Raw genomic sequence first — 21,443 nt, 5'->3', positions numbered from 1 at the left:
AAGATGAAGACACAACCAAAATTTGTTATAGAGAGAAAATTGAAGACGTGGAATTTTTGCCAAGGTGGAGATTTGTTGAAATGTCAAAAATTTCAACGTCCCACGTCGGTGGGTTAGCAAAAGTGGATAGGATTTTTCCCTATAAAAGGAGGCCTAATGTTTATGATTTAAACACACCTCTCATTTGCCTTCTCATCTGTTTAAGGCATTTGTATCTTCTCTCTTTAGTATTATTTCACTTGTATTTTTGGAGTGGAATAAAATATTGGTTGTGTCCGAGGAGTAGGCAAAATTAGCCGAACATCGTAGATTCTGGTGTCCCCTTTATTGTTGCTTTATTGTCTTATTTATTATTTAGTGGCTGTCATAATTTTTGGTATAGTAGTTGTGACTTATTCACACTATATACATTTGGCTTCCGCAACAATTGGTATCAGAGCCAAGGTACTGTCTAAGTATGCTCTATGGTTGCAGCATAGTCTGATCTTCCACATCAGAAAAGATTTATCTTGGTAACTGAGTCAAGGTTCTGTCTGAGTATGCTCTGTGGTTGCAGCTTAGTCTGATCTTCCACACCAGAAAGGAAATAATCTTGATTTGTATCGTCAGCTATTAAATAATATTTGTGTCAAAGATGGAAGACAATAAACAAGAAGAATCTACATCAAGTGTCAACAATACGTCATCATTGGCATCTTTTTATGTATATAAGTACCATTAGTAGGTCATGTTTGATGTCAAATGATTCATTAGTAGATTTTTGTCGAGTGCAAGTTAACGGTTGTCCTGACATTGTGATAGATCACTGAGATGATCACTATTTCCAGCTGGCATTTGGATTTAGTTCCAGGTTCCGTTATCCGTCACATCCGTGTAGTTTGGCTCTGTGACTTCAATTAATCTGACATAACTTTGTGAAATTACTTTAGGTGTCTTCTGCCCCAAAATTGGTGGAGTCCGTCCGAGAAATGTGCTTCATTTGTCGAATTTGTGCAAATTCTACAAATTCAAACTAATAAGCCCCAAAATGTGCTTCATTTGTCGAAAGAAACTATCAATCTAGTGTCAATAACGATGAAGATCCATTTCTGATAAACACTATGAAGCAAGCTATAAGGTACGTTAATAACAGAGGATCCAATACATATTATACTTGTGTTTGTTTTTGTTTGTGTGTGAAAACTAGAGCATCAGCATAACACATCTTCGGCAAGTGCATAACTGTAGAGGTAGGTGAGAGAGAAGATATCAACTTACCTAGCCTAAAGACCTTTTCTTTCGCCCAATATTTACTTTCTGGAGCTACAAGCTCCTCAAATCCCTTTATCAAATTAGTTATTTCTTCAATTTCGTCCAGAAATTTCGTCCAGAGGACAAGATGCGGGAAGCACGACTTAGATGGTTCGGGCACATTTAGAGGAGGAGCATTGATGCACCTGTGAGGAGGTGTGAGCGATTGGCGGTGATGAGTACGAGGAGAGGTAGAGGGAGACCTAAGAAGTATTGGGGAGAGGTGATCAAGCGGGACATGACGCGACTTAGGATTACTGAGGACATGGCCCTAGACAGGGAATTGTGGAGGTCGAATATTAAGGTTGAAGGTTAGGGGGAAGTTGTGAATATTTCTACAACGTACTAGAGTGAGCCTAGCCAGTTAGGAGTTAGGCTTAGGATGCTACTGGTCAGCTACTGGTCAGCTACTGATGCAGGGCTTTATGAGCCGGGTATTAGTTTACCTTCCATCTCGCTCGTATTTATTATATTCTCTTATATTTGTTGCGGAAGCCAAATGTATAGAGTGTGAATAAGTCACAACTACTATACCAAAAATTATGACAACCACCAAATAATAAATAAGACAATAAAGCAATAATAAAGGGAACACCAGAATTTACGAGGTTCGGCTAATTTTGCCTACTCCTCGGACACAACCAAATATTTTATTCCACTCCAAAAATACAAGTGAAATAATACTAAAGAGAGAAGATACAAATGCCTTAAACAGATGAGAAGGCAAATGAGAGGTGTGTCTCAATCCTAAACATTAGGCCTTCTTTTATAGGGGAAAAATCCCCTCCAAACTTAACTCCCAACCAATGTGGGACTTTGGCATTTTGCCAAACTTCAACAAATCTCCACCTTGGCAAAATTCCACATTTTCAATTCTCTCTCAATAACAAATTTTGGTTGTGTCTTCATCTTCAATCTTCAGTGTTCAACAATGTTGATCAAATCCAAACAATGTTGAAACTTGACCGCAGTCACCACCTTTGTCAGCATATCAGCAGGATTCTCTGTAGTATGAATTTTCTTCACCGTGACTCCACCTTCTTCTATGATTTCTCGTACGAAATGATACCGAACATCAATGTGCTTCGTCCTTGCATGATAAACTTGGTTCTTCGCTAATTGAATAGCACTTTGACTATCACAAAAAATTGTGATACCTTTTTGTTCAACACCAAGCTCCTTTAGCAATCCTTGAAGCCAAATTGCCTCTTTCACAGCATCTGTAATAGCCATGTACTCTGCCTCTGTTGTAGACAAAGCAACTGTTGACTGCAAAGTAGACTTCCAACTAACTGATGCCTTTGCAAAAGTAAACACATAACCAGTAGTTGATCTTCGTTTGTCCATATCACCCGCAAAATCTGAGTCACAATATCCAACTACAGACTGATTGTCTTCCTGCTCAAAAACTAACCCGACATCTACAGTATTATGAATATACCGTAGAATCCACTTCACAGCTTGCCAATGCTCCTTCCCTGGATTGTGCATATATCTGCTAATAACTCCAACAGCTTGAGAAATGTCAGGCCTTGTGCAAACCATTGCATACATCAAGCTACCAACAACATTTGTGTATGGTACCTTTGACATATACTCTCGTTCAGCTTCATCCATTGGTGACATAGTAGTACTTAGCTTAAAATGGGAAGCAAGTGGAGTACTAACTGGCTTAGTCTTGTCATCTATGCCAAAACGTTGAAGTACTCTCTTCAAATATTCCTTTTGAGATAAACAGAGTTTCTTTGAACGTCTATCTCTAATTATCTCCATGCCAAGAATTTTCTTTGCCTCACCCAAATCCTTCATCTCGAACTCCTTCTTCAGTTGAATCTTCAACTTATCAATTTCTTCCAAATTCTTGGAAGCTATCAACATATCATCAACATATAGGAGAAGATATACAAAGGAACCATCTTTAAGCTTGTGCAAATACACACAATGATCGTATTTGCTTCTCTTGTACCCTTGCCGCAACATAAACTCGTCAAATCGCTTGTACCATTGTCTAGAAGATTGTTTCAATCCGTACAACGATTTTTCAAGTTTGCACACCATATTTTCTTTTCCAGCAACTTTGAATCCTTCTGGCTGAGTCATGTAGATTTCCTCCTCCAAGTTTCCATGTAAAAACGCAGTTTTTACATCCATCTGAACTAGTTCCAAATCCAATTGTGCTACCAAAGCCAACATAATTCTAATGGAGGAATGTTTTACAACTGGAGAAAACACTTCATTGTAATCAATTCCCTCCTTTTGAGCATATCCTTTGGCCACCAATCTTGCTTTGTAGCGAACATCTAATTGGTTAGGAAATCCTTCTTTCTTTGCAAATACCCATTTGCACCCAATTGCTTTCTTTCCCTTCGGGAGATTGGCCAATCTCCATGTATGATTCTGATGAAGGGACTGTATTTCATCATTCATGGCAATCCTCCACTTATCTTCTTCTGAACTTTGGACAGCGTCTTTGTAAGTAGTAGGAACATCATCAGCTACAATTGAGGTTGCACAAGCAACCGTCTCTATGAGACGAACAAGTTTCGTTATTGTTCTTTTTGGCCTGCTGGTTGCTATTGATTCAAGTTGTTGTTGAGATTCCTGAGTTGGAATCTCCTCTACTGGCTCTCCTTCCAGAGGGTAATCTTCATTTGTTTCCTCCTCTGCTTCTTGTGTAGGAAAAATAAATTTTCCCTCAAACTCCACCTGCTTAGAAGCACCTTCATTTTGTTTGGTATCTTCTGTTACCTTATTTACCATAGCAAATTCATCAAATGTAACATCTCTGCTGAATATTACTTTCTTTGTCATAGGGCACCATAAGCGATATCCTTTGACTCCAGAAGTAATTCCCATAAAAATAGCCTTCTTTGCCCTTGGATCCAATTTTGACTCCGTCACATGATAATATGCAGTTGAGCCAAACACGTGCAAAGAGTTATAATCTACAGCAGGTTTTCCGTACCATTTTTCAAATGGTGTTTTGCCATCAATAGCAGCAGATGGTAGACGATTAATGAGGTGACATGCATATGTAATTGCCTCAGCCCAAAATTCTTTGCCCAAGCCAGCATTGGACAACATACACCGTACCTTCTCCAGCAAGGTCCGGTTCATACGTTCTGCCACTCCATTCTGTTGTGGTGTATGTCTAACAGTGAAGTGTCGGACGATGCCATCATTTTCACAGACCTTATTGAAATGATCATTTTTGTATTCACCTCCATTGTCTGTGCGAATACACTTGATCCTCCTGCCTGTTTGATTCTCCACCATCGTCTTCCATTTGAGAAAAATTCCCAGCACTTCATCTTTGTTTTTCATTGTATACACCCACACTCTTCGAGAAAAATCATCAACAAAGGTTACAAAATAGTGCTTCCCACCCAATGAAGGTGTTTTGGAAGGACCCCAAACATCAGAGTGTACATAATCCAAAATGCCTTTAGTATTATGGATCGCTGTACCAAATTTAACCCTTGTCTGTTTCCCTTTGACACAATGCTCACAAAACTCCAAGTTGCAAGCCTTTACTCCTTTTAACAATCCTTGATCTGATAGAGTTTTCAAGGATTTTCCTCCAGCATGTCCCAAGCGCATGTGCCATAGCTTGGTTGCTTCTGCCTCTTTGTCGTCACTGGATGTTACTGTCGCTATCCCAATAACTGTACTGCCACGATAGCGGTACATATTATTATTCTTCCGATTAGCCTTCATTACCACTAGTGCACCGGAGCATACTCTCATCACTCCATTTTCTGCAATGATTTTGAACCCTTTTGATTCTAGGGCTCCCACAGAGATGAGATTCTTCTTCAAATCCGGTACATATCGAACATCTATCAATGTTCTGATCATTCCATCATGGTTCCTTAATCGTATTGAACCAATGCCATATGAGGTAAGAGGGCTGTTATCCGCTGTGTGGATGACTCCATATTCTCCTTCTTGAAATTCCATGAACCAGTCCCTATTGGGACACATATGATAGCTACAAGCCGAGTCCATCAACCATATGTCTGATGATGTTGATGACTCTGTTGTAACTAATGAGAAGTCTGAATCATCACAATCAGCTACATTTGAATCCATAATGGCCTTTCCATTGTTATGTTTGGCCTTATTCTTCAACTTCGGACAGTCTTTCTTCCAGTGCCCTTTTTCTCGACAAAAGGCACATTCATCTTTGCTGGGTCTGGATCTTGACTTGGATCTTCCCTTCTTTGTCCTCGTTTGATTTTGAGGACGACCCCTCACAAATAGTGCTTCTCCTTCTCCGCCCTTCTGTTTTTCTCGCTTTCTTTGTTCATAGCTGTACAAAGCCGAACAAACTTCTCTGAGAGAAACTTCGTCATTTTCATGGAGTAGAGTAGTTTCAAGGTGCTCGTACTCATCAGGAAGTGACGCCAACAACATCAAGGCCAAGTCACCATCATCATAAGTCGTATCCATATTTTGCAAATCTGTGACCAACTTATTGAAACTGGTGATATGTTCATTCATCGTGGTACCAGGAACATAGGTGAAGTGAAACAGTCTCTTCTTCATGTACAATTTATTTTGACTGTTTTTCTTCAAAAATTTATCCTCCAGTGCTTTCCATAATTTACTTGCAGAAGTTTCCTTTGTGTATGGATATTTCTGCTCTCTAGCAAGGTAGGATCGAATGGTACCGCAAGCAACACGGTTGATAATTCTCCAATCTTCTTCTCCAATAACATCTGGTTTCTTTTCTTCAATGGCCAGATCTAGCCCTTGTTGAAAAAGGACATCTAGAACCTCGCCTTGCCACATCCCAAAATGTCCGGACCCGTCAAATATTTCGACCGCAAATTTCGCATTTGACACAATTCTTGTCATAAGCGAAGATGCCAATGATGACGTATTGTTGACACTTGATGTAGATTCTTCTTGTTTATTGTCTCCCATATTTGACACAAATATTATTTAATAGCTGACGACACAAATCAAGATTTTTTCCTTTCTGATGTAGAAGATCAGACTAAGCTGCAACTACAGAGCATACTCAGACAGAACCTTGACTCAGTTACCAAGATAAATCTTTTCTGATGTGGAAGATCAGACTATGCTGCAACCACAGAGCATACTTAGACAGTACCTTGGCTCTGATACCAATTGTTGCGGAAGCCAAATGTATAGAGTGTGAATAAGTCACAACTACTATACCAAAAATTATGACAACCACCAAATAATAAATAAGACAATAAAGCAATAATAAAGGGAACACCAGAATTTACGAGGTTCGGCTAATTTTGCCTACTCCTCGGACACAACCAAATATTTTATTCCACTCCAAAAATACAAGTGAAATAATACTAAAGAGAGAAGATACAAATGCCTTAAACAGATGAGAAGGCAAATGAGAGGTGTGTCTCAATCCTAAACATTAGGCCTTCTTTTATAGGGGAAAAATCCCCTCCAAACTTAACTCCCAACCAATGTGGGACTTTGGCATTTTGCCAAACTTCAACAATATTGCTGTTATTTTGCTATTTTAGGCTCCTTTATGTTATGTTATGTATTTTATGTTATTTTATTATGAGTCTATCGATGGTACTAATATATCGTCACTTGGTGCGTTCTTGAGCTGAGGGTCTCCTGAAAACAGCCTCTCTGCCCCTCGGGGTAGGGGTAAGGTCTGCGTACATACTACCCTCCCCAGACCCCACTTGTGGGATTATACTGGGTTGTTGTTGTTCGTCCAGAAATAGGCGTTGATATCTTGTTTATATGAGATTTCCTTTTCAAGAAGGTCTATATTGGTTTTGATGACTTCATCGTGTTGGTTGACTCGTGAATCAACATTGCACATCTGGATCTGATGACTTGTTTGAAATTTTACTAGCTTCTCCAATAATTTCTCCTTCGCTTTGATATCCATTTTTTCAATAATTAACTTTCGTGGATATTTTGAGATCCTTTAATAATTTGAATTTTAAAAGTTTTGCTAGATAAAATGTTTTAGATGTTGTATCGATAATGGTCTGAAGTTCCATTTTTTAATGGCTCAGGGCTGTAAAATTGATACTACTATTTCTGGTTGAGCAGCCAAGTCAGCTGAAGTACATAGAATGGCCTGAATTTCAAAGCATGGTTAGTGTGTATAATCTTTTCTTTCTATTTGGTAATTGTCATTTCCCTTCCGTTGCAATATGTGGCCAATACTAGGTGCTGATAACGTGAGCAAAGCTCTACATTGTATTTGGCTTGTTACTCTAGTGTGCTCAACTCTTGTTGTCAAGACAAAATAACAAATGCTAATAAATAGTTAATGGTCTTTATAGCGCTACCTAGGGGTGTCAATTGTTCGGTTCAGCTGGTTATTTTTAAAAATTTATATCATGCCACTTTTTTGGTTACTCCGTTGTGTATAACCAAATTTAGGCTTTTCGAAACCGTCCCAATCATCTCGGTTCCTCCTCGGTATCGATATGGCTTGGTTAGTTTTCAGTACTGTTTTGGTTACTCCATTGTCTATGGCCTAAATGCTCTTGTTTCAGGTTGGAAAAATAAAAAGTAAAGACAATTATAAAACAGTGAAGATTGATTTCCATTGTCAATTAAGTATAAAAAGTTAACAATGCCTTGGTTTTGAGCCACATATTGACATGTGCTATGAAAACTAGTTCTAGTTGGTGACTCTGAGACAAAACTACAGAAGAAGTAATTTGATTGCTACTTTTGTCAATATCTTTCTGCTGGTTTTCCATTCTGAGACAAGCCTGTTGCAGCATTGGTGTTTTTCCGCTCTTGTGAAGGGAGATAATGCCATCTGCTTGTGCATGTAACCCCTTGAATTGAACCATTATGCCGGTAGTTTTAGAAAATTTTCCTTTCTCTCGAGTTAAGTTTCTCATTTCATTTGTTGCACTATGCATGGCTTGTACACAACAACAACAACAACAACAACCCAGTATAATCCCACTTAGTGGGGTCTGGGGAGGGTAGTGTGTACGCAGACCTTACCCCTACCCTAGGGTAGAGAGACTATTTCCAAATAGACCCTCGGCATCCTTCCCTCCAAGAACTTCCCACCTTGCTCTTGGGGAGACTCGAACTCACAACCTCTCGGTTGGAAGTAGACCCCCTACCCTATGCATATGGCTTGTACAGTGTCTTAATATCCAAGTTTACCTGAAAATAGCTGGAGCCAGCTTTTCAAATAGAAGAATATTTGGATAACTATGGCGCCTTTGAAGTATCTGCACATTTGCTCTAACTGTTGCTATATTTTGAATTTCTGATGCTAATTGTTGCAAATCGTCTACGTCGAAGCTGTTGAAGTTTGGCAAAATGCCAAAGTCCCACATTGGTTGGGAGTTAAGTTTGGGGGGGATTTTTCCCCTATAAAAGAAGGCCTAATGTTTAGGATTGAAACACACCTCTCATTTGCCTTCTCATCTGTTTAAGGCATTTGTATCTTCTCTCTTTAGTATTATTTCACTTGTATTTTTGGAGTGGAATAAAATATTGGTTGTGTCCGAGAAGTAGGCAAAATTAGCCGAACCTCGTAAATTCTGGTGTTCCCTTTATTATTGCTTTATTGTCTTATTTATTATTTGGTGGCTGTCATAATTTTTGGTATAGTAGTTGTGACTTATTCACACTCTATACATTTGGCTTCCGCAACAATTGGTATCAGAGCCAAGGTACTGTCTAAGTATGCTCTGTGGTTGCAGCATAGTCTGATCTTCCACATCAGAAAAGATTTATCTTGGTAACTGAGTCAAGGTTCTGTCTGAGTATGCTCTGTGGTTGCAGCTTAGTCTGATCTTCCACACCAGAAAGGAAATAATCTTGATTTGTGTCGTCAGCTATTAAATAATATTTGTGTCAAAGATGGGAGACAATAAACAAGAAGAATCTACATCAAGTGTCAACAATACGTCATCATTGGCATCTTCGCTTATGACAAGAATTGTGTCAAATGCGAAATTTGCGGTCGAAATATTTGACGGGTCCGGACATTTTGGGATGTGGCAAGGCGAGGTTCTAGATGTCCTTTTTCAACAAGGGCTAGATCTGGCCATTGAAGAAAAGAAACCAGATGTTATTGGAGAAGAAGATTGGAGAATTATCAACCGTGTTGCTTGCGGTACCATTCGATCCTACCTTGCTAGAGAGCAGAAATATCCATACACAAAGGAAACTTCTGCAAGTAAATTATGGAAAGCACTGGAGGATAAATTTTTGAAGAAAAACAGTCAAAATAAATTGTACATGAAGAAGAGACTGTTTCACTTCACCTATGTTCCTGGTACCACGATGAATGAACATATCACCAGTTTCAATAAGTTGGTTACAGATTTGCAAAATATGGATACAACTTATGATGATGGTGACTTGGCCTTGATGTTGTTGGCGTCACTTCCTGATGAGTACGAGCACCTTGAAACTACTCTACTCCATGGAAATGACGAAGTTTCTCTCAGAGAAGTTTGTTCGGCTTTGTACAGCTATGAACAAAGAAAGCGAGAAAAACAGAAGGGCGGAGAAGGAGAAGCACTATTTGTGAGGGGTCGTCCTCAAAATCAAACGAGGACAAAGAAGGGAAGATCCAAGTCAAGATCCAGACCCAGCAAAGATGAATGTGCCTTTTGTCGAGAAAAAGGGCACTGGAAGAAAGACTGTCCGAAGTTGAAGAATAAGGCCAAACATAACAATGGAAAGGCCTTTATGGATTCAAATGTAGCTGATTGTGATGATTCAGACTTCTCATTAGTTACAACAGAGTCATCAACATCATCAGACATATGGTTGATGGACTCGGCTTGTAGCTATCATATGTGTCCCAACAGGGACTGGTTCATGGAATTTCAAGAAGGAGAATATGGAGTCATCCACACAGCGGATAACAGCCCTCTTACCTCATATGGCATTGGTTCAATACGATTAAGGAACCATGATGGAATGATCAGAACATTGATAGATGTTCGATATGTACCGGATTTGAAGAAGAATCTCATCTCTGTGGGAGCCCTAGAATCAAAAGGGTTCAAAATCATTGCAGAAAATGGAGTGATGAGAGTATGCTCCGGTGCACTAGTGGTAATGAAGGCTAATCGGAAGAATAATAATATGTACCGCTATCGTGGCAGTACAGTTATTGGGACAACGACAGTAACATCCAGTGACGACAAAGAGGCAGAAGCAACCAAGCTATGGCACATGCGCTTGGGACATGCTGGAGGAAAATCCTTGAAAACTCTATCAGATCAAGGATTGTTAAAAGGAGTAAAGGCTTGCAACTTGGAGTTTTGTGAGCATTGTGTCAAAGGGAAACAGACAAGGGTTAAATTTGGTACAGCGATCCATAATACTAAAGGCATTTTGGATTATGTACACTCTGATGTTTGGGGTCCTTCCAAAACACCTTCATTGGGTGGGAAGCACTATTTTGTAACCTTTGTTGATGATTTTTCTCGAAGAGTGTGGGTGTATACAATGAAAAACAAAGATGAAGTGCTGGGAATTTTTCTCAAATGGAAGACGATGGTGGAGAATCAAACAGGCAGGAGGATCAAGTGTATTCGCACAGACAATGGAGGTGAATACAAAAATGATCATTTCAATAAGGTCTGTGAAAATGATGGCATCGTCCGACACTTCACTGTTAGACATACACCATAACAGAATGGAGTGGCAGAACGTATGAACCGGACCTTGCTGGAGAAGGTACGGTGTATGTTGTCCAATGCTGGCTTGGGCAAAGAATTTTGGGCTGAGGCAATTACATATGCATGTCACCTCATTAATCGTCTACCATCTGCTGCTATTGATGGCAAAACACCATTTGAAAAATGGTACGGAAAACCTGCTGTAGATTATAACTCTTTGCACGTGTTTGGCTCAACTGCATATTATCATGTGACGGAGTCAAAATTGGATCCAAGGGCAAAGAAGGCTATTTTTATGGGAATTACTTCTGGAGTCAAAGGATATCGCTTATGGTGCCCTATGACAAAGAAAGTAATATTCAGCAGAGATGTTATCTTTGATGAATTTGCTATGGTAAATAAGGTAACAGAAGATACCAAACAAAATGAAGGTGCTTCTAAGCAGGTGGAGTTTGAGGGAAAATTTATTTTTCCTACACAAGAAGCAGAGGAGGAAACAAATGAAGATTACCCTCTGGAAGGAGAGCCAGTAGAGGAGATTCCAACTCAGGAATCTCAACAACAACTTGAATCAATAGCAACCAGCAGGCCAAAAAGAACAATAACGAAACCTGTTCGTCTCATAGAGACGGTTGCTTGTGCAACCTCAATTGTAGCTGATGATGTTCCTACTACTTATAAAGACGCTGTCCAAAGTTCAGAAGAAGATAAGTGGAGGATTGACATGAATGATGAAATACAGTCCCTTCATCAGAATCATACATGGAGATTGGCCAATCTCCCGAAGGGAAAGAAAGTAATTGGGTGCAAATGGGTATTTGCAAAGAAGGAAGGATTTCCTAACCAAGTAGATGTTCGCTACAAAGCAAGATTGGTGGCCAAAGGATATGCTCAAAAGGAGGGAATTGATTACAATGAAGTGTTTTCTCCAGTTGTAAAACATTCCTCCATTAGAATTATGTTGGCTTTGGTAGCACAATTGGATTTGGAACTAGTTCAGATGGATGTAAAAACTGCGTTTTTACATGGAAACTTGGAGGAGGAAATCTACATGACTCAGCCAGAAGGATTCAAAGTTGCTGGAAAAGAAAATATGGTGTGCAAACTTGAAAAATCGTTGTACGGATTGAAACAATCTTCTAGACAATGGTACAAGCGATTTGACGAGTTTATGTTGCGGCAAGGGTACAAGAGAAGCAAATACGATCATTGTGTGTATTTGCACAAGCTTAAAGATGGTTCCTTTGTATATCTTCTCCTATATGTTGATGATATGTTGATAGCTTCCAAGAATTCGGAAGAAATTGATAAGTTGAAGATTCAACTGAAGAAGGAGTTCGAGATGAAGGATTTGGGTGAGGCAAAGAAAATTCTTGGCATGGAGATAATTAGAGATAGACGTTCAAAGAAACTCTGTTTATCTCAAAAGGAATATTTGAAGAGAGTACTTCAACGTTTTGGCATAGATGACAAGACTAAGCCAGTTAGTACTCCACTTGCTTCCCATTTTAAGCTAAGTACTACTATGTCGCCAATGGATGAAGCTGAACGAGAGTATATGTCAAAGGTACCATACGCAAATGCTGTTGGTAGCTTGATGTATGCAATGGTTTGCACAAGGCCTGACATTTCACAAGCTGTTGGAGTTATTAGCAGATATATGCACAATCCAGGGAAGGAGCATTGGCAAGCTGTGAAGTGGATTCTACGGTATATTCATAATACTGTAGATGTCGGGTTAGTTTTTGAGCAGGAAGACAATCAGTTTGTAGTTGGATATTGTGACTCAGATTTTGCGGGTGATATGGACAAACGAAGATCAACTACTGGTTATGTGTTTACTTTTGCAAAGGCACCAGTTAGTTGGAAGTCTACTTTGCAGTCAACAATTGCTTTGTCTACAACAGAGGCAGAGTACATGGCTATTACAGATGCTGTGAAAGAGGCAATTTGGCTTCAAAGATTGCTAAAGGAGCTTGGTGTTGAACAAAAAGGTATCACAATTTTTTGTGATAGTCAAAGTGCTATTCAATTAGCGAAGAACCAAGTTTATCATGCAAGGACGAAGCACATTGATGTTCGGTATCATTTCGTACGAGAAATCATAGAAGAAGGTGGAGTCACGGTGAAGAAAATTCATACTACAGAGAATCCTGCTGATATGCTGACAAAGGTGGTGACTGCGGTCAAGTTTCAACATTGTTTGGATTTGATCAACATTGTTGAACACTGAAGATTGAAGATGAAGACACAACCAAAATTTGTTATTGAGAGAGAATTGAAAATGTGGAATTTTGCCAAGGTGGAGATTTGTTGAAGTTTGGCAAAATGCCAAAGTCCCACATTGGTTGGGAGTTAAGTTTGGGGGGATTTTTCCCCTATAAAAGAAGGCCTAATGTTTAGGATTGAAACACACCTCTCATTTGCCTTCTCATCTGTTTAAGGCATTTGTATCTTCTCTCTTTAGTATTATTTCACTTGTATTTTTGGAGTGGAATAAAATATTGGTTGTGTCCGAGAAGTAGGCAAAATTAGCCGAACCTCGTAAATTCTGGTGTTCCCTTTATTATTGCTTTATTGTCTTATTTATTATTTGGTGGCTGTCATAATTTTTGGTATAGTAGTTGTGACTTATTCACACTCTATACATTTGGCTTCCGCAACAGAAGCTGTAACAATTCTTCCATTTTTGTCTAATGAAGTGAAAACATTTATTTACCCAAAATATTTTGTTCCTGGGAGTCTGTATCTATGCTAAATACAATGTTGAGTTTCACTGATTTGATTGACATAGATATTAAGCATAGTTCCAAAGAATGTTTCTTTATCTTTGATATCAATACATGCAGTAGAACTAATCTTTTCTCCACTTGTTGCAGCTGAAGACTGCAACACTGGCACTTGTTCTAGTTGGGTTGTTTATCATTGCTTTATCGTCGATTGATTCTGCCTTGTCTTACATGTTGGCTCTATTTTTGCGGAGAACAGCATGATTCAGTCAAAACCAACTCCTTCGAATGGTGCTCCTTGTATTTGTTTGCTTCTGGCATAAGGCTATGCTCATCAATACAAGATTGGCCAAACTCGAGCAGCATGAGACCTTCAAACCTGTAGCGTTTTAAGCATATGCTGAATACGTCACCACAGAGAAGACCATTGCGAGAGAGTGTAGCATTATACTACTTGTGGAACTATTGCTGTGTTAGTCTGATAAGAGTCTGTAAATTTGTCTATTTGCATCGATAGAGTGGATGTTGATTACTCATTTATACCCTTTCTTAATTTGATGATAGACTTGAACTGGTTAATGGTTCTTGACTTATTCTTTGCATCATGTTTACTAGAATTGGCTTCTCTTCTTGAAGCGAGAAACATAGGAGGTGGTCGTCTCGCATTAACAAACTTCTTGGGTTGTATATGTAGCCATATGAATCATCTTGCCTATGGAAACTAAAAACAATGTGCAATTTGTTCATGGTATGGGTCATAGGGGAGTGCAGAGGTAAAAAAGGGTAGCCGGTGTACAAAGCTCCCGCTATGCGCAGGGTCTGGGGAAGGGCTGGACCACAAAGATCTATTGTACGTAGTCTTATCATGCATTTCTTCAAGAGACTGTTTCTACTGCTCGAACACGTGACATGACAGCTTTATCAGTTACGCCAAAGCTACCACGATTACAATATATATAGGGTCGACATAATCATGTAGCTTTATTTTGGCCTAGATCATGTATGTGTTGAGAAATTCATGAAATATGTACATATTATAAAGGGTGAAATAGTGGCACAAATGGGTTGCGTGTTCCGGCAAGCAAGGAGTCGCTAGTTTTCATACACTTTAAATCCTTGATCAGCTTTTGGGGAAAGTAAATAACAATCCTATGTGTCATATAGTAATAAACGCACCAAAAGTACCCTTCGAATGTAGTGTTACTAAGCTAGCGTTTGGATATAGATTTGATTGAAACTTGAAAAAAGAGTTTTTGAAGTTGTGTTGAAAAATAATTTTTGAAAGTTAAAGTTGTGTTTGGACATGCATTTTATTTGAAGAAAAGTTGAAGTTTCGTGAGTGGATGAAAAAATTTCACCCAATAACTGCCCTAAACTAGGCAGTTTTTGGGAACTTGAATCTTTTTCCCCCAAAACATGATTTTATTTTATAAACAAACAATGTTTTTAATTTTTTCTTCTTAAGAAAAACTAAAGCCAAAATCTATGGCTAAATGAGAGCTAAATAAAGAAAAGTGCATTCTTTTTGAATAAAGAGAAAAGAAAGACACAAATTGAAATGATGGGAGTAAATGAATACATTTAATATATTAGTTCATGAACTAAACAAATAAAGTGCATGAATGAAGTTTAATATTTCAACAATATCTTGATCAAAGCTTCTTAACAAGAAGATTAACCCCATATTTAGGTTCAAGAACCAAACTAAAAGTAGGTGAGTGTACATAATTAGGAGAAATGGAAATAGAAAAGTTGGCCAAAATAAGAGAAATTAAGATCTTGAGTTCAAGTAAAGCCAAGTTTTGGCCATAGCAACAAATCTCCTTTTTCATTTAGAGAAAGCAAAGTAATCAGTTGTAACTTGTAATAGAAACTACATACACATGACCTGTGCCTCTCCTAGTTAACAAAAAATGGAGATTTCTTGGCACAGTGATCCTAAAGGAAATGCAAAGAATGTGTTTTGATGACCGAGAAATCCGTCAGCCTTCGAAACTGGGGGATGATGGCTCGCCCCTCTACCCTTCTCCACTTAAGTAGCAGAGTTAGTTCGCTTGGTGCAAGGCTCGAACTTGTGACCTAAAACAGAAGTCCCTTAACCTTTGTCAATTGATAAATACCTGGGGACATGGTATTTATCAGTGTACACTAGATTGTCTACAATTAGTTGTTGCGGGTTGTCACAAGAGACAACAACAACGACAATCCCAGTGTTATCCCACAAGTAGGGTCGGGGGAGAGTAGAGTGTACGCAGATATTACCCCTACCTTAATAAGGTAGAGAGGCAATTTCCTATAGACCCTCAACTCAAGAAAAGATGAAACGAAAATGGTTTCTTGATTAAACAAAAAAGGAAGATATCTGCTTCATTCCCATGCTATTATATATTCTATTGAAATAACAGGCTGCAACTCAAAACTATATAAGAAAACAGGAAAACATTTTAACCTTGAAAACAAACATTAGATATTCCATATAATATAATGCAGTAGTAGTAAATTTCAAGACATTCAAAAGGTATATTATATATTTCAACTATGGTCTCCTCCACCTTTCTTTCCAACACATTCAGAAGCTGGCCTCTGTCCTCCCTGACAAAGCTGTAAACCCTTAGGACAAGTAAGACAGTTACGTGCAAAACTTCCGCGAACGCCTTCTAACGTTCTGTTGAGCTCTCGGGGTACAGTTCCCTCTAGATAGTTATATTCCAAATCAAGACTTCTCCATGCAAAACCCAACCTCGGCCAATATTCCAATGGAATCTGACCCGAAAACAGGTTATGTCCGAGGTTTATCTCAGTTAAGTTTGGGTAAGTTATCAAGTTTACAGGCAAATGACCACGTAGACGATTAGCATGGACATCCAATGTATGAAGCTGTGTTGCTTTATCAGTGAATTCCACCACTTCTAACACAGTAAACCGGTTCACTGAAACGTTCACGTGACTAATATCAGGCAACATAAACACCCCCTTGTTTATTGCTCCTGAAAACCTGTTATCACTTAGGTCTAAAATCCTGAGACGATGAAGTTTATTCACAGGTGAAATGTGGCCAGAGAGTAAGTTATGACCAAGTGATAATGTTTTGATCTTCAATGGAAACTCTGGAAAATTCCCATATATTTGGTTATTTGAAAGATCAAATGAATTCAACTGCCATAAGCCATTAAGTTGAGGGATTTTACCGGTCAGTTCATTGTTAGATAAATCTAACTGAGTTAAACTTCTAAGTGAAGTAATAGATGAAGGTATTGAACCAGATAGTCTATTATTTGACAAATCAAGAACTTCAAGTTTCCTTAGAAAACCAATGCCATTAACAAGACTACCTGAGAAAAAGTTCTCGTAAAGTTGAAGACTTGTGAGTTTTCTTAGATTAGTAATAGTCTCTGGCACCGGTCCTCTGAATTTGTTTCTACCAAGATTTAGAGCAACAAGTTCTGTTAAGTTTCCTATTGCTGGTGTTAAGAACCCCTCTAGTTCATCTCCTTCTAAATCGATTTCCATTATCCGGCTTGTTGAGTTATTGTCAAGAGGGACTGTGCAAAGAATGCCTAAGAAACTTGTCCCTGTCGTCTCACAAGGGTCTAAGGCAAAATCCCAACTACTGATGAATGATTCTGAGGAGATTGAAATTGGATCTATTGACATCTTGATCGCTTGTAGAGCTTGAATATCGGATGTTAGAGTTTTTCCATTGACAAAGATCGAACGGGAGTTTAGGTTTGAAAGGCTAAATATGAAACTTGTGTACATGCAAGCGAAGAAGATGGGGTTAAGTAATGTGGCCATTTTGTTTAGAGAGATTTGAGTGATTGAATAATATGGTTAAGAGCTTCTTATATGAAGTTTTGAAGTCAGAAAAGGAAAATTGTAGGAAGGTCATGGAAAATTGATTCTTGAAAGTAGGTTATAAGTGTGGAGATTGTGCTTCATTAGTCTTGTTCCAACCTTCACTATGTATAATTAAGTTGATCATTTTTAAGTTGTGAAAAATTAAAATTTTCTTTCTTACTAATAAAACTATATTTTGACAATCATGAGTAGGAGCGAAGCTACAATCGTTGAAGGATGGTCAGTTGAACACCCGTTTGACGGAAAATTATACTGCGTACATAGGTCAAATATTAGTTTTATACATGATATAAAGTCTTGAACACCTTTAGTAAAAGTACTGGCTTAGCCACTGATCATGAGGTCACTAATTATTTAATACATGCAAGCACACCTACAGTTTTCCGCAAATATTCCATAGTGTAACCAATCATGAGCAGGGGCGAAGCTACAATCATTGAAAGGTGGTCAGTTAATTACCCTTTTGACGGAAGATTGCACTGTTTATATAGGTCAAATACTAGTTTTATACATAATATGAAGTCTTGAACACTTTTGGTGAAAGTATTGACTTCGCTACTAATCACGAGGTCACTAATTCCTTAATACATGCAAGCACACTTACATATTTTCATAAATATTCTATAGTGTAACTAATTTTAACGTGTTGTAACATATACTAACTTGTTGACATTGGAGTTCAAGTGTTCAACCAAGATTCGGGACTGTAAAATAGTACTCATTGTTATCTGGGATTTCTACTCTGGGCTTTTTATGAGGTAGGTCGAAGTTGCTTGATTGAGATATTGACAGCTCAGGTACTGCAGCTGCCGGTGGTTCACCAAACAGACCAATGTCTTTCAACCACTTAAGTTCGCCTAGTTCAAGTTGCTCTTTCTGTATAGAATGAAACAATTTATGTCAAAATATGAACAATGTGATAGGTTTCTTACATGAATGGTTGCTACAACTTCATGTAAGCATGTCTTAAATTTGGTGAGCTGGTACGCCACGGAGAATAGTTAGGTTTCAGTTAAGGTGTCTAAATAGAAAAACGAGACAATTTTAGGGGGTTGTCTATGTATTTGGCCAAAATATAAATCGAGTAAGTATCTCTCACCTTGTGAATGGACTCGCGTTCTGAATAACCTAGTAAGCCATCAACAGCCAAAGATGGTAATGCAATATTTGGCAAATGCTGAGAAGTTGTTTCAATGGAAAGCTGCTGAGAACTCTGCTTGGGACGTTGTCGCTCCATTTGGCTTTTTATGGCATCATTATAGTAGCTTGAGCTCAAACCTAACCGAATTCCAGTGGCTAGAAAGCGTTGGTGCTTAGCAGATAAGCTGCTAGCAGCTGAATGAATTGACTCGTCGCACTCATTACAAAATAGAGCTCTATCCTCAACACAGAAAATGAAGGCTGTTTTGTCCTGCATTCAAGAATAGTTTAGCATCAAAATTCCAAGTTAGGATCAGCGCTATATGCATCGCGCGTTATTTAAAATGTATTTCCCTAATGGTTGATTATTATCATCGGAAACTGTTTTATCAGACTCCTATACTCTTTCTTGAATCAAAAATTCAGTAATCTGAGAAAGTCTGCAGTAACTATAGTTTCTTGAAAATCTCAACTTTGGCATTTCGTGCGCGTTATCTTTATACTCTTAGGGGTCGTTTAGTTGGAGAACAAGCTATCCCAGGATCAGTTATCCCGGAATTATTATCCCACCCTTCCGTAGGGACAAAAATAACACTACAATCCTAGGATAAAAAATCTTGGATTAGTTATACCACGATTTTATCCCAACCAAACGTGTATAAACTCATCTCAAATTTAATCCGGGGATTAGTTATTCCTTCCCCCTCGTGCCAAACGAGCCCTTATGTCTCATAATTCTTTTCACTTACCTTATTTACAGAAATATTCCTTTATACATTCTCTTTAGCAGTTTGAAGGTAGCTTTTCTCTCTTCTACATTGCCTTACAGATGAGAACTTATCACTTTACTTCCAAACTTACAATACAACTATGCAAGTAAGCAAATGTTCCACTTCTTTTATCAGGGACAACATGCACACACCTCGACGATACCACCGGATACCTGCTAGTAGTGGTGGAGCTGGTATTTTCACTAAGGAGATTCAACGCAAAGAAGCCAAGGGATCAACATCTATTATTTATACATAAGAAAATTAATAAGGGTCTTCTATATATAGTGTAATTTTCCGGTGATGAACCCCCTAGCTCCGGCCCCTGCTTGCTATCTTCTACCAACATAGGTACCGACTAACTCCACCTACCCAGGCTTACGCGGGGCAGATGCGGACCTATGTTATCAGGTGAGGGGCCACCGGTAGGGTGGAGCTAGATGGCAGTAGCAGGTTTGGTCGAACCGAGTAGCTTTGGTGCGAACTTTGTATTTGTCTTAAAAAATTTATTGAATATGTGTAAATTATTAATTTAGAACCCAGTAACTTAAAACGGTTAGAATCTCTAACCCATAAGCTTGAAATCCTAGCTCCGCCTCTGGCCACCGGCACTCAGAAAGTTCGGCAAATTTTTCATGAAAATACTGATATATTAGTTTGGTTGAAAACAAACTAATAGTGATATATGTTTTTAGAAAATACTGATATGTTTTTCGTGAGAATACACGTATATGTTTTTAGAAAATACTGATATATTAGTAGTGGTGCCATTATATAAAACAGACTTTGGTTGAAAGCAAAAGTATACCTTTGACCTTCAAATCCTGTGTCCGCCTCTGCGGACGAGAAGAAAACAAATTAAGGACTAGCAGCAGATTTTGATGGCTAAGGGCTACTTTATCTTTTCTATTGCTGCCATATATAAAAGGTAGAGAAAAAAATCTCCTTAGTTCCTTTACCTCTAATAATTCTAAACAGAAGTTTAATCAAGAAACAAGTCAAGTTAAAATTCCAACAGTCAAAACACCAACTACCAACAGAACAATTAACAATAAACTACTTACAACAACAACAAGCCCAATGAAATCACAGAAGTGGGGTCGGGAGGGTAAAGTATACGCAGACCTTACCCTTAGTAGGTAGGCTGTTTCCGAAGGACCCTTGGCTCAAAGGAAGTGAAAATGAAGCAGTAAACAGACAGTAGCAACAACCAAGTAATTAGACATGGACGCAAATGGAGATACATGCAACAAAAGAAATCTAAGAATATGACACTATAAAAACAATAAACTACTTAATTCCATTGAAAAGGTTATAGGAAAAAATATAAGATTTAGCTTACTTGGCAAATATCACAAAGAGGAAGTTTGTTACAGAGATTCTGAAGAAGAAGCCTTTGATGTTTACTAGCCAATTTATTGACTGCATGAACTTTAATATCACATTTTGTGCACAAAGCTGCCTCATCAGCATAGCAAAAAACAGTAGCTTGAGCTTTCTCACACACATCACACTGGATTTTCATCTTAATTTTCTCCTAATGATCTCAACTAATTTCTCTTTAAAGCTCATTTAGGCCATATCCTTTGGACTTGAAAACAAAGGAATATGAAGAGAATTTTTTTTTGGTGTGGGGGGGGGGGGGGGGAGGGGGGATAGATTGATGAGGGGTGAGGGGAGGTTTTAGTAATTTTCAAGAATTAAAGTATACCCGAATTTGGTCTATTATATTATAAAACAGAAAAGATCTATAACATAAACTTGGTGGTCAGTTTAAACGTGTGGTTTTAGGCCTTCCTGGCTTTTTACCATGTTGAATTTAAGAAAATGTCTTTTTCAAATTTTGTACGTGTATAAAAAAAAATAGATCTTTTATGTGTAAAAATAAATTTTTCATGTGTAAAAAAATAACAACAACAACAACAACCCAGTATAGTCTCACTTAGTGGGGTTTGGGGAGGGTAGTGTGTACGCAGACATTACCCCTACCCTGGGGTAGAGAGACTGTTTTCAAATAG

The 21,443-nt window shown here is 38.4% G+C and overlaps 2 protein-coding genes and 1 long non-coding RNA gene across 3 annotated transcripts; 1 reads left to right on the top strand and 2 right to left on the bottom strand.

Moving 5' to 3' along the window:
• Positions 1-754: 754 nt before the first annotated feature.
• On the top strand, positions 755-14,262 carry LOC142166451 (uncharacterized). The gene is made up of 4 exons (XR_012696886.1): positions 755-850; positions 930-1,117; positions 7,323-7,404; positions 13,808-14,262. It is a non-coding gene; the product is annotated as an uncharacterized LOC142166451 (long non-coding RNA).
• A 1,818-nt stretch (positions 14,263-16,080) lies between these two features.
• LOC107828740 (uncharacterized) lies at positions 16,081-17,545 on the bottom strand. Its single transcript, XM_016656108.2, has one exon. It carries the CDS (start codon positions 17,450-17,452, stop codon positions 16,190-16,192), a length of 1,263 nt encoding a protein of 420 aa, XP_016511594.1. The 5' UTR covers positions 17,453-17,545; the 3' UTR covers positions 16,081-16,189.
• A 497-nt stretch (positions 17,546-18,042) lies between these two features.
• Positions 18,043-21,028, bottom strand: LOC107828748 (B-box zinc finger protein 24-like). Its single transcript, XM_016656120.2, has 3 exons — positions 20,768-21,028; positions 18,615-18,926; positions 18,043-18,391 (listed from the first exon to the last, which is right to left on the bottom strand). Exons 1-3 carry the CDS (start codon positions 20,948-20,950, stop codon positions 18,203-18,205), a joined length of 684 nt encoding a protein of 227 aa, XP_016511606.2. The 5' UTR covers positions 20,951-21,028; the 3' UTR covers positions 18,043-18,202.
• Between the last annotated feature and the right edge of the window lie 415 nt (positions 21,029-21,443).

The sequence above is a fragment of the Nicotiana tabacum genome, chromosome 11, assembly GCF_000715075.1.
Source record: "Nicotiana tabacum cultivar K326 chromosome 11, ASM71507v2, whole genome shotgun sequence".
NCBI classification, from domain to species: Eukaryota; Viridiplantae; Streptophyta; class Magnoliopsida; order Solanales; family Solanaceae; genus Nicotiana; species Nicotiana tabacum.
This window is presented reverse-complemented; position numbering and strand designations above follow the sequence as displayed.